Source organism: Saccopteryx leptura, chromosome 6 (assembly GCF_036850995.1).
Source record: "Saccopteryx leptura isolate mSacLep1 chromosome 6, mSacLep1_pri_phased_curated, whole genome shotgun sequence".
In the NCBI taxonomy this organism is placed as follows: domain Eukaryota; kingdom Metazoa; phylum Chordata; class Mammalia; order Chiroptera; family Emballonuridae; genus Saccopteryx; species Saccopteryx leptura.
Window position 1 is genome coordinate 127320533 of NC_089508.1, and position 11266 is coordinate 127331798.

The window sequence follows — 11266 nt, forward strand, 5'->3', positions numbered from 1 at the left end:
TGGAAAACTATTTTCATACATTTTGAAAAGGTGTCTTAAACTTTTCCCCTAGAAGTTCTTAAGAGACTTACCTTAAAGAGCCGAGAAGAGGCGTTTGTAATATTTGCTCTCTGAGGAGCACTTTAGGTGGCACTTAGGTTTCCTGTGCGGGGAGCCAAGTCTCTGCCCGGAATCTGAGATGTGGGCGGGAGTTCTAGGGCAGCCCCATGGCACAGCCCCAAGAACTGGTGAGGGAGTGTTCGGGAACTTATCTGGGTGATGGGAAGACTTTGCTGCATCCATGGTCACATTCTGAGTCGGAGGCCCCCAGAGATAGCTGGTCTTCTGCAGGTGGTCAGTCCCTAGCAACCCTATCAAAGTCAGCCCTTTTGTAATGGAGTTCTTAACCTAGGCCAACAGACGGCGGAAGGGGGGTGGGGGGATGGGGGACAGGGACGGGGCGACTCTCTCGGCTGCCCCCATGTGGTCAAATACTAGATTGACACCACAGTCTCTGGTTTGGGGATCCTAGTCCAGACAGACATCCTTTTCCTTGAGTGCCCATTTCAGGGGCATCCCTTGTGCCTGGGCATGTGGAGCAGGCTTAGGCTCACACTCAGCCAAGGGGGGCTGTCTTCGTATGTGTTTGGGTCTCAGTCTGACCCCTCAGTCCCTCCCCATGGACACACTGAACTTTCCCAGGGGCTTCTCCATGTACTCTGGGGAGGGTCTGTCTTGTTTTCTCCCCAGCCCACCCGCATCCAGATCTGCATCTGGTCCCCAGCTGCTGCATGAACCTCAGGATTCTCTGACTTATTCCTGTCTCTCTCTTCCTCCACTTGAGTATCCTAGGACCTAACGTGGCCTTCACACATCTTCCAGGTGTTCAGGCTCACTTCTCCTTCTATTTTAGGCATTTCCTTCTGGCAAGGCAGTGTTCCCTGCATCCGCCCCTCTCCAGGATGGGAGCCCCTTGGGTCAATGCTCTTTGTGGGGAAGTCACCGCCCCAGACTCTCCGGTATTCTGAGGGGTCTCCTTAACCTTTTAGAGAAGAGAAGGTTTTCTGGAAAACTTCGAAATAGTTTTCCAACGACTTTCTTACGGGAAAGAATGAGCACTATAAGAATGTGAGACTGCCTGGAGTGGTCACAGGGATTCTCCAGGGACGGGTGGGAGCTGGGAGGACCTAGAAGGACTGGTGGAATGCCTGGTAATCTGCACACTGGGCTGAGTTGGATATTTGCCACACTGTGCAGAAGGGGCTTGCCAGTATAGATGTGATTGCCGGAAGCACATCTACCTCACACAAAAGAAAAAATCCTTACTCTAAACTGTAGTGACTAACATGGAAAGTGCTTTCATTTTCTCAATGAGGAGGCTGAAGCCCAGAGAGAAGAGAGAACTTGACCAGGGCCACAGACTAGCACCTGGCTCTTCCAGAGGTCAGGTTCCTCTTTGAGAATTGGAATAGTGTGCATTGAAATTTTGAGGATTTGTCCCTGACTTCGGCAGAGTTACATCTGGTTTGGTGGTGTTTGTCTCATATCAGCCAGGGACAAAGTAACTCCTTGTTTTATCCCAGCTTGGTTTTTTGGTCTGTGCCCTTGCTTGGTTCATGCCCTGGACACATGGAAATAAATAAATAAATAAATAAATAAATAAATAAATAAATAAATTTGAGGATGTTTAGCCCCTCTAAACTCATGCATGGGTGTCTGTGGAACTTGACTTCAGCACCATGCAGTGAGCAGAGAAACCAGGACCAGAGTTCAACTTCTAGCCTCTCAGTCTAATTCTCTCTCCTTCCCAACACCCAGCCTCCTATTTTTGTTAGAGCAGGTCTGGCCTACTTCGGAGCCCTTGGCCTGTATTTTGCTCCAGGCAGCTCTGTGTCTTGTAAAACACCCTGGGATTCAGCCTGTCCGCCTCCCCCCCCCCCCTATGCTGGAGGCCTGTGGAGCTGAGTGTGCTTGAGTGGAGGGGGCTTAAGGGAGCCTGCACTGGACATGGGGCCTGAGGGTGCAGGTCTGAGCCCTGCTCTGTCCTTTATGGGCTGAGTGAGGGCAAGTCTGCCCCGTGTCCCAGGCACCAGCTAGGGGTGGACACAGGAAGAGTCTCCCTTCCCCTGGGCATTTCTGTGGCTCTGCTCTGTCATCCTTGCAGGATGACACCTATACTCCCTGGGGGTTTCTTCCATGTGTGTCCTGGACTGGCCCTCCTGACACCTCCGCTCCTGCTGACTGGGGTAACGTGCCCCTTTGCTTCCAGTGTCCAGGGCAGCAGCTTTGCCAGCTTTGCCAGCTGAAGGTGACATCTGTCACAACTGCCCACGTCTGTGTCAGGGCCCCCAATGCCGAGGAGCTCAGGGCATGAATGACGCCTTCTGCAGGAGCTGCGGACTCTGGCTGCAGACGCTCTGGGTGCTCGCAGTGCCTGGAGAGCACAGACAGCAGCACTGTCTGTGGTTGGATGTGTTGTCCCGAAGGCCTCTGCCGTGGACCTGGCAGCGCTCTGGGGACTTGGCCAGAGAATGGTGTGCTCAGAACAGCGTCTTGCCAACAACCTAGGTGTGGGCACCCCAGCTCCTTCTGTCTACCATGAGACAGCTCAGAAAGGCCCTTGATGTTTCATGGAGACACGCCCCTGCCACGTGTCCTCGCTCTGGTGCCCCCAGTACCCCCCCTCATCAACACACAGGGTCTGCACACACTCTCTGTGAAAGTCTGGACAGGAGATATTTTAGGCTCCCTGGGCCGCATACCAGCTCTTGCTGCTCCTTCTCTTTCATCTCCTATTACTCCTTTTCCATTTTTCTGGAAACCCTTTACAAATGGAAAAACCAACACTAGCTCACAGGCAGCACAGACGCAAGCCACGGGGTGGCCAGGTGTGGCCTACAGCTGTTGTTGGCCGAATCCTGATCTCCAGGGTGGGGCAGGTCAGCAGGTGGGGTTGGGTAGTCAGGGAGAGCCTCCTGAGAGGTGGATTTCAGCTAGGTGGAGAGCTTGGGAGCCCTTTTCAGGTAGGGGAAACTGACAGCAATGTGTGAAGGCCAGAGGAAGAAGCCTGTTGTCTCTGCAGAGAATGGTCAGGACACCAGTCTGGCCAGAGTAGAGGTTCCTGCGGTGGAAACAGATGCAAAGGCCAGGGGAGGAGGGGTGAGCGGCAGCCAAATTACCGAGGTCCTTGAATCCCCCTAAAGAGATTGAAGCGTGACCTCATGTCAGCAGGGAGCCATGGGTTCTTGAGCACCACCAACTGCACACTCCTCAGCCTTGCCCCATTGCAGCACGTTCACACCAGCCAGGGCTGTGGCAGGGTTTGGAGGGTGTGTGTGTGAGTGGGCAGGGAACATGTGAACTTTTTTTAATTTTTTTATTTTTTTACCTTTTTCTTATTATCCAAGTGAGAGGAGGGCAGAGACAGAGACAGACTCCCACATCTGCCCTGACCAAGATCCACCCTGCACCTGCCATCTGGGGCCATGCTTGCAACCGAGCTATTTTTAGCGTCTGAGGCAGAGGCTCCACAGAGCCACCTTCAGTGCCCGGAGCTATCCTCAGCACCCAGGGCCAATGTGCTCAAACCAGTTGAGCCATGGCTGCAGGAGGGGAAGAAAGAGAGAGAGAGAGTGAAGGGGGAGGGGGAGAGGTGGAGAAGTAGATGATTGCTTCTCCTGTGTGCCTTGACCGGGAATTGAACTCAGGACATACACAAGCTGGGCCGATGCTCTACCACTGACCCAACCGACCAGGGCAGGCATATGAACTTAAGTGAGCTCTCTGCATAGTGCTGGGGCCCAGAGAGGTGGGAGTCCCTCGCTGACACCTTGGAGCCAGAGGGTGACATCCTCATAGCTATGGGGACAGAGATGATGGTTTCTCCCCATCTTCCCCACTGCCCCTCCCAGGACAGCCCATGACGTTCCCCCCAGAGGCCCTGTGGGTGACTGTTGGACTCTCCATCTGTCTCATTGTGCTGCTGGTGGCCCTGGGCTTCGTGTGCTGGAGGAAGCTCAAACAGAGCTGTGAAGAGGAGCACACAGGTGAGGGGGTAGGCTGGTGCATGTGCATGTGCATGTATGTGTCCTGGGACATGTTGGTGCATCTGTGACATCAGTAGGAGTGTCACTCTCTAGTGATGGGATTGAGTGTGGGTGTGCCAGTGGGCCAGGTGTGTGTGTGTGGTCTTGAGGCTGAGTATGTCTTGAGTGTGAACAAGTGTGAGCCAGACTGCCTGTGTGTGTGCAGATAAGGCAGGTTGAATGTGTGCCCAAGTGTGACTGGGAGAGAGTGGGGGGAAGTGCAAAGCTGACTGTGTGAGCAGGTGATGAGAGCGCCTGTGCAAACAAGTGTGACTGGGAAGTCCCATGAGTAAGGATGTTTTTGAGGGAGAGCGTGGGTGTAGAGTGTGGGAATTTAGCACAAGTGTGCATGCTTCATGGGTATAGGGTCATGCTGTGAGTGGGTGTGTCTGCCTTGGAGCTGACGGAGCCTGACAAAGCCACTGCCACCTGCCGGGCTGGGGTGGTTATAGCTGACTTTGGTGACCGGCAGGTGGTGAGCTGATATTGGCAGATGGTGGCTTGCCCATTGGTGAGTAAGCTGATGGGGGCATGGTGAGTGAAGGAGTGGACATGGGTGAGCGATGAGTTGACCTTAGTGGTCAACTCACAGGGGTTTTCTTGGGTAAGCAGGAAAGCAGATGGTGAGAGGTTACATCTGGTGGTGGCTGGGTGGACGGTGGGTGTGTACACAAAAAGAGGCTGCTCAGGACGGACAATGTCTGTGCAGTGGTGTCTGGTTAGCTGGAGGGAGGATGGGTGAGCTGACGGCTGGAGTGGGTGGACATGTTGGAGGGTGGTGGTTGACTGCACTGGGGAGTGAGTGGAAGGGTGAGGTGATAGAGGCGGTGGGTCGGTGGAGCAGAGTAGCTGCTCTTTGGCTAGGTGAGTGGCAGGCTCCTGCGGGGGGAGCCCCCTTATCCTGTCCCAGGCCTGTACTTTGCGCTGCCTGCTCTCAGGCTGCAGCTACAGGACCACAGGTCAGGCCTGCCTCCTGCATCCCCCAGGAGGGAGGTGCGGTGATGAGAATGCAGCTGAGCATGTCTTTTGTTTGCTCTTCTAGGAGCTGAGGACCAGGATGGGGATGGCGAAGGATCTAAGACGGGTGAGTCTAAGCTCAGGGCTGGCCTCACTGGTGGAGGGAAGGACACGGGGACAGGGGAGGGGACACTAGGACCTGCTTGAGGTTTGAGTGTGGACAGAGGCCTCCCCACCCAGGCGAGTGGTCTCTGCTCAGTACGAGGCCTGGAGGTGGGCTCTCCTGGCTCCTTCCCAGTGCTCCGTCCCCTCCTGCCTCCCTTCACCTGCCTCCCAGCCAGCTCCACCCCTGGGGGCCCTGTACTGTGGGATCTGGTGGCTTACAAGGGCAGGGGAGTGGGCTCAGGAGATGGGCAGCCTGGGTTTCATTTCCAGCTCCTGGTCATACAAGCTGAGTGGCCATATGCTTCTCTGGGCCTCAGCATCCTCGTCTCTGGGTCTCAGTTTCCTCATACGAACAGACTCTCTTCATTGGTTGTGTGGGTTAAAGAGATGAGGTAATGTTTATAAATGGCCTAGTACCATACCAGGTGCCTAAAGATTCCTCAGTACCATGGAGCCCTGTTACTAGGCAGTTGGTTTAAGATAGCCCCATTCTGGTCGGAGGTCTGGTAACTCTGGTCAAAGTGCTTTGCTCCTCTGGGTTTCAGTTGCCTGTCTGTAAAATGTCATCCTGATCCTGCCCCACTGATGCCCGAGGCTTGTTTTGAAGCTCTCTGGAGTAACTAGATAGGAAACGGGTTTGCAAAGGTCATGGTGCTTTGGGAACTCCAACTGGGAGCCCAGCATGTGTGGATGCGGAGGCACTGGTGTCCCATGGCCATGGTGGCCTCACTGCCTTTCCTCTGGCTTCTGCTGAGCTATTTGGAATGGTGCCAGCTGACACCAGTTCCCTCCCCACACTGGCAGAAGCAAGGGCAGGAGATGGACGCCTGGGACTGCTGTGAATTATGCCAGTTAATTCCTTGCTTTGGTGTCTGGGCGTGGAGACAGCTCTGGGGTCAGGCCAACTTCGTCACCCTCTGAGGCAGATGTAGTTTACAGAAGGGTGAGGGGTGGGAAGAAGCTGGTGGCTTAGAGACGTGGTTAGTGCCATACGGTCCTGAGGCCATCTGAGGCTACCTGCAGCCCCTTAGCTGCTCAGTTCACCACATTTGTGTCTGGGGGCAGACCTGGTGCATCTCTGCATCTCTAGCTCAGAGGAGGGCAGGGTGGTGGTTCCCATTCCATAGGTATGGAAAACTGAGGCCCAGCATGGGGTGCCACCAGCCACAGAATGGAGCCAGAACTTGGGGCAGCAGCCTCGGGACCCTCCTTGGTGCTGTGATATTGCCCCTGATTTCCTGTTTCTGCATCCTAGTCCCTCTCTCCCTACCCTGCCCTCAACCCCACCACTGTACGCACCTCCCCTCAACATTTGCTTCTTCCTTCTGCAGTCCTGCGGCCTCTGAAACTCTCAGAAAGCAAAGAAGGTAATGGCACATGTGGCACGAGATTGTGTGTGTGTGTGTGTGTGTGTGTGTGTGTGTGTGTGTGTGTGGCGTGCACCTGTATGTAGGGACGGGGAGGACTTGGGGAAGTGATTATCACCCCTCCCTGGTGAAGTGCAGCCCTCCTCCATGAAGTGGCAGAGGGCAGAGTAACCAAGGTCCCGCTGCTCTCTTAGGACACAGATACGACAGGCTAAACCAGGACAAGAGCTTACTTCTCTCTCCTATAACCGTCTAAGATTAGGTAACATCAAGGCCACCAAAGTTCTGCGGCCAGCGTTCACTTACCTGGTTTCTGCCCTCTTCAACTTGAACCTAAAGTTCCCCAAGTCCAACATGCTCCAGCACCCATGCCCCGAAGCTGGGGGTGTGGGGAAGGAGAGGGGGACTGGTGTGTACATTTTTTTTCAGGGCTTAGCTAGAAATAGCTCCAGCAGTTTTATTTACATCCCATTGGTTGAAACATGTCACGTGATTTCTAACTCAAATGAGACTAGGAAGTGCAGTTTTCAGCTGGGCAGACCCCTGGTACATAGTTGGATAGTAAATGTTAGTAATCACTAGTATCCATATTATAACATTATCACATAACAAGTGGTTACATTACGTCAGTGTTTTTCAACCGCCTGTTGGCAAACCGGTCTGCCAAAAATTTCGAGCCAGTCTGTGGAAGAGTTAACTACCCTGATGTTGTATGAAGATCATAGACCCAGAGATCTTAGTGATGTTGTATATGCTCAGGGTGATTTCTTCCTTAGTGGTCCCTGAAATAATTTGCCTGTTTTCACCATTCCCCGAGTGTGTAAAAAGGTTGAAAACCATTGCGTTGGGAAATGGTCACTTGGAGGTTAGTTTGAGATTCTTTCTTCTTGAAAGTAACCAACAGCCACATCTCTGCATGTATGTTTGTATATAAATATGTGTATCTCTGCATGTGTTTCTGTGTACTTTGAACAAAATATTCCTTGATGGAGAACATGGCCACCAGATCTGAGTGGCTTCCACCCAGAAAGTCAAGGTTGGCTGCCAAAGGCTATGGAACCTGTAATCTTTTTTCACGTCACCTTGGGTCCCTGTTTGGAGCTCCTGGGTGCTCCTCCCTGGGTTAACTTTGCTCTGGCCCCAGCCTCTGGGCTTGCTGGACAATCACTGGGGAAGTCCCCAGGAGGTAGAGCTACTTTCCAGGGCAGACAGACCCCCAAAGAATGGGGAGGTCTGGCCTGGGTAACACATGCCCCATCCTCCTAAACGCTCCATTCAGGGCAGGGAGTGGGGTGAGGCCAGGGCTGCAGATCCATGGGGTGACCTCTGAACAGAGACAAGGAGCCAGGGGGAAGGAGAATCCCTACAGTGTGGCTGTTGGGGACATAGGAGTGGGAAAGGGTAGTTGGAAAGGGTTTCCTTGTAGCAGAGGGAAGTGGGCTAGGCAGGGGGATGAGAAGGGAAATGTGCCAGGCAGAGGGCTGCTGTGCCAGGCAGAGGGCTGCTGGGAGGGAAGTGTTAGGGTGAGTGGACCCACGGGGACTGAGATGCCCTTCGTGGTCTGCCTGACGCCTAGCTCCTGCGTTGTGTCCTTCGGGGCTTCAGGGCTTCCGGGCAGTGCTCAGCCCTGGGGACCCCTAGGCAGACATCTGTGGCCACTCTCACACACACTTCCCACCCTGAAGTGTGTGACCTTGTGCTCAGGGTTCTGGCAAACTCCCAAGAGTAGAACTCCTGTACCTAATGCTTCCCTCTCCCCCTTTCCTGTCATGAAATGCAGGTGATGGACAAGAAATAGCCTGACCATGAGGGCCAAGGAGCTGCTGCCCCTGTCCTGGGCCCCCACCTCTGACTACACTGGGGCCTCAGTGTGAGCCCTGGGCTGGGGCTTCCTTGCCCCCAACACATGGGTTCCACCTCAGTGGGTCTGCTTGTCCTACAAAGAATGCGATCCGCAGACCACCGGCGGCAGCCTCCCTTTTCCAATGGACGTGACTCCCAAGTCATTCTGCTGCCTTGTTTCTTGTGGACACATGATGCAGCCCACCCCACCCCCTTGTTCTTCCAGCAGACATGCCACATGAACATCTGGCTGCTGCCTTTCTTCTCTGACGACACTCTGCCTTATTTTTCCAAAGACGCCACACTCAGCCAGCCACTGCCTCCTCTCTCCAGTGGTCCTGATACACTAGTTCTCCCCCTTCTCAGCCTTCCTCGACCTGCTCGTGACCCCATGCCCTCAGGTTGGGCACTGCGACCTGGGTGCCTGCTTGAGTGCAGCGGTGCCTCCTCCTGCCTTCTCCTGCCCTGCCCTGGTCTTGGCCTCTCCTGCCCATCAGTGCAGAGACACACCAGTGCCCTGCTGAAACACTCACGTACGGACCTCCCCTGGTCCAGTCTCCTCCCTGGTGTCCTGGGCTGTGCCCTGTGAGTACCCCTCTGCCCACTTTCCCCCCAGGAAACATATGCTGGTCACACTGGGTCTCTGGGGGGCAGCTTCTGTCCCCCAGTGTTTTCCACCTTTTGTTTATCCATTCCAGTAATGCCCACTGAGCACACAGGGCATTGGCATTGTGTCAGATATGGGACCCTCCTTGAAAAGGCAGGCTGCTCCCTCAGGGGGGCTCCGGCCTTGCTCCCTATTGTGCTCTCAGCCACCTGGGTGCCTCAACCCCACCCCTGTCGCTACTGCTTGCCCATAGTGGTGGGGATGGACAGCATCCTGGACAGAGGGAGGGAGCCTCTCCCTGCCGCTGGCCAGAAGCTGATGGTTCCCCAACTGTCTTTCCATGGTGAGCAGGTAGATAGGCAGCCAAAACCTGATAGACCCCAAGAGCCCAGCAAAGGCGAAACCTGGGGCCACTGGGGTTGGGGATACAGCCCCTCCTCCTCCCCACCATGCTGCTATTCTGGGGCCGACGGCTCCTGACCTGTCTCTGGCCGGCCCCCAGCCTCTGGGAGAGTGAACTTCTGACGATGTTCTGATGTACCCCACTGACACATCTCCCTTTGACAGCTACAGAAGACATGGGGATTTCTAATTTAAATGTGGAACTCTGAGGAATTTCTTTAGCTGGGGGGTGTTTCTGGGGGAAAATAAATGCCTTTGTAGAAAGCTTTTTCTCTGCGAAGTGTGTAGAAATGGGGTGGGTGTCAGGACTCCGTGGGAAGGACCCTCTCCTGGACATGTGATCAGATATCCTTTCTCTCACCACCCTTACAGCACTGGGTCTTCAGAGCCATGTGGCCCCTCCTTGGCCTCAGTTTCCCTCTTGGAAAAGTGAAGTTGGCTGTGCGGAGAGCCAGGCTCTTGGGCTACTGTGTGGCACTTTGCCCACTCCTAAAACAGCCCCTGATTTCTTTGTCTTAAAAGCCTCCTCCCCTATGTTGGTTTAGGACCTCTGCTGATGGCCCATTTTGCAGATGGGAAAACTGGGACCCAGTGAGGAGCTGACATCAGGGAAGGAGTCCTGTTTTGGTTGACAGTGGAGTGGGCACCAGGCCTGAGTCAGAGGCCCAGGACCTCCTTCTGCCCGGTGACCCAGAGCAGGGTGTTACTCATATGAAAAGTAGGGCTGAAGGTTTCACCACTTTCCACCTCCAAAGACTGAAAAAAAGAGGGGAACATGGCAGGCAGACAGGAGTGCAGAGGGCCCGGTTCAGGGACGGGTGGGGTGGGGATAGCCTGTGGAGGGCCCTATAATCATTTGCCCCTGGGCCACTGAGTCTCAGCACCAGGCAGTGCAGGGGCAGCAGGAGGAGCCAGGGTTCACCGGGGGTCAGGACGCCTGACTTTTGTTCTTGGTTTTCACTATTAACTTGTGACTAAGTCCCTTGTACCTCTGAACCTTTATTTTCTTATCCATTAATTAGGGGCAACAAGTCCTCTTCTGAAATGTCTGTGATGTTCTTTATTGATCGAGGCACTTGCTATAAAGTAGATGACCCCGGGAGTGAGTAAGACGGTCACCCTGCCTAATGTACCACCACTGGTGTTAGAATCAAAAGGTCCAGGAGGGTCTCTGCCTTCATTTCCCCCACCCCACCTTGGGTTTGCTCACCTCACTGGGCTTTACCCACCTATAAGGAGGGATGATAGTAGTTCATTCCATAGGATCATTGTGAGGGTTGGACATGGAGGTGGGTAAGGGGATGCTGCCAACAATGGTGTGCGGGTCGCACAGGAGGGCTTTCCATCCCTGCAGTCCAGGCTGCACACTCCCACTCCCAGGACCAGTTTGTAGGTAGAGTGCCATGGCCCAGAACAAGCTGCCTGAATCTTGGTTTGCCCCCTCTATGGAATGGGTATGAATGCCAGTCCTTTTTCCTCCCAACAGAACTGGGTTAAGGAGTAGGCGTCATACTGCATCCAAGGCTAGTGGGAGTGACCCAGCAGGTGAGGGGCTCAAGGGAAGGGCGGGGGCCACTGAGATCCTGGGGACAAATGTCCCAGAGAAGAGTATTTTTAGCTTCTCTTTCTGGGCAAAGCTCCAATTCCTGCATTTTAATGGAGAAATAATTCTCACAGTGCAACAAGCTGTAGCCTGCAGGTGCCACATGCATATTAAAAAGGGGACAGAGCAAGGTTGCATTTGCCTGGCTCAAGGTATGACTGGAATTCACTTTCAGGATCATTTGTCACCAAGGCTGTGAAGACCAATTAGGGCACCACTCAGAGGGAGGGGTCGGGTGGGAGTGAGACAGTGTGACCAG

General features: G+C 54.2%; 1 protein-coding gene and 1 non-coding gene across 5 annotated transcripts in view; both read left to right on the forward strand.

The window, feature by feature from the left end:
- Window positions 1–9656, forward strand: part of CD276 (CD276 molecule) — a 49288-nt gene extending 39632 nt beyond the window's left edge. For all 4 annotated transcript variants that reach the window (XM_066342596.1, XM_066342593.1, XM_066342595.1 and 1 more), the window contains 4 exons: window positions 3891–4025; window positions 5107–5148; window positions 6518–6553; window positions 8334–9656. In XM_066342596.1, the coding sequence (XP_066198693.1) occupies window positions 3891–4025; window positions 5107–5148; window positions 6518–6553; window positions 8334–8356 (236 nt within the window). In that variant the 3' untranslated portion in view covers window positions 8357–9656. The remainder of the gene's footprint in view (window positions 1–3890; window positions 4026–5106; window positions 5149–6517; window positions 6554–8333) is intronic.
- LOC136377963 (small nucleolar RNA SNORA48) lies at window positions 1475–1612 on the forward strand. Its single transcript, XR_010746561.1, has one exon. It is a non-coding gene; the product is annotated as a small nucleolar RNA SNORA48 (small nucleolar RNA).
- Window positions 9657–11266: the final 1610 nt, after the last annotated feature.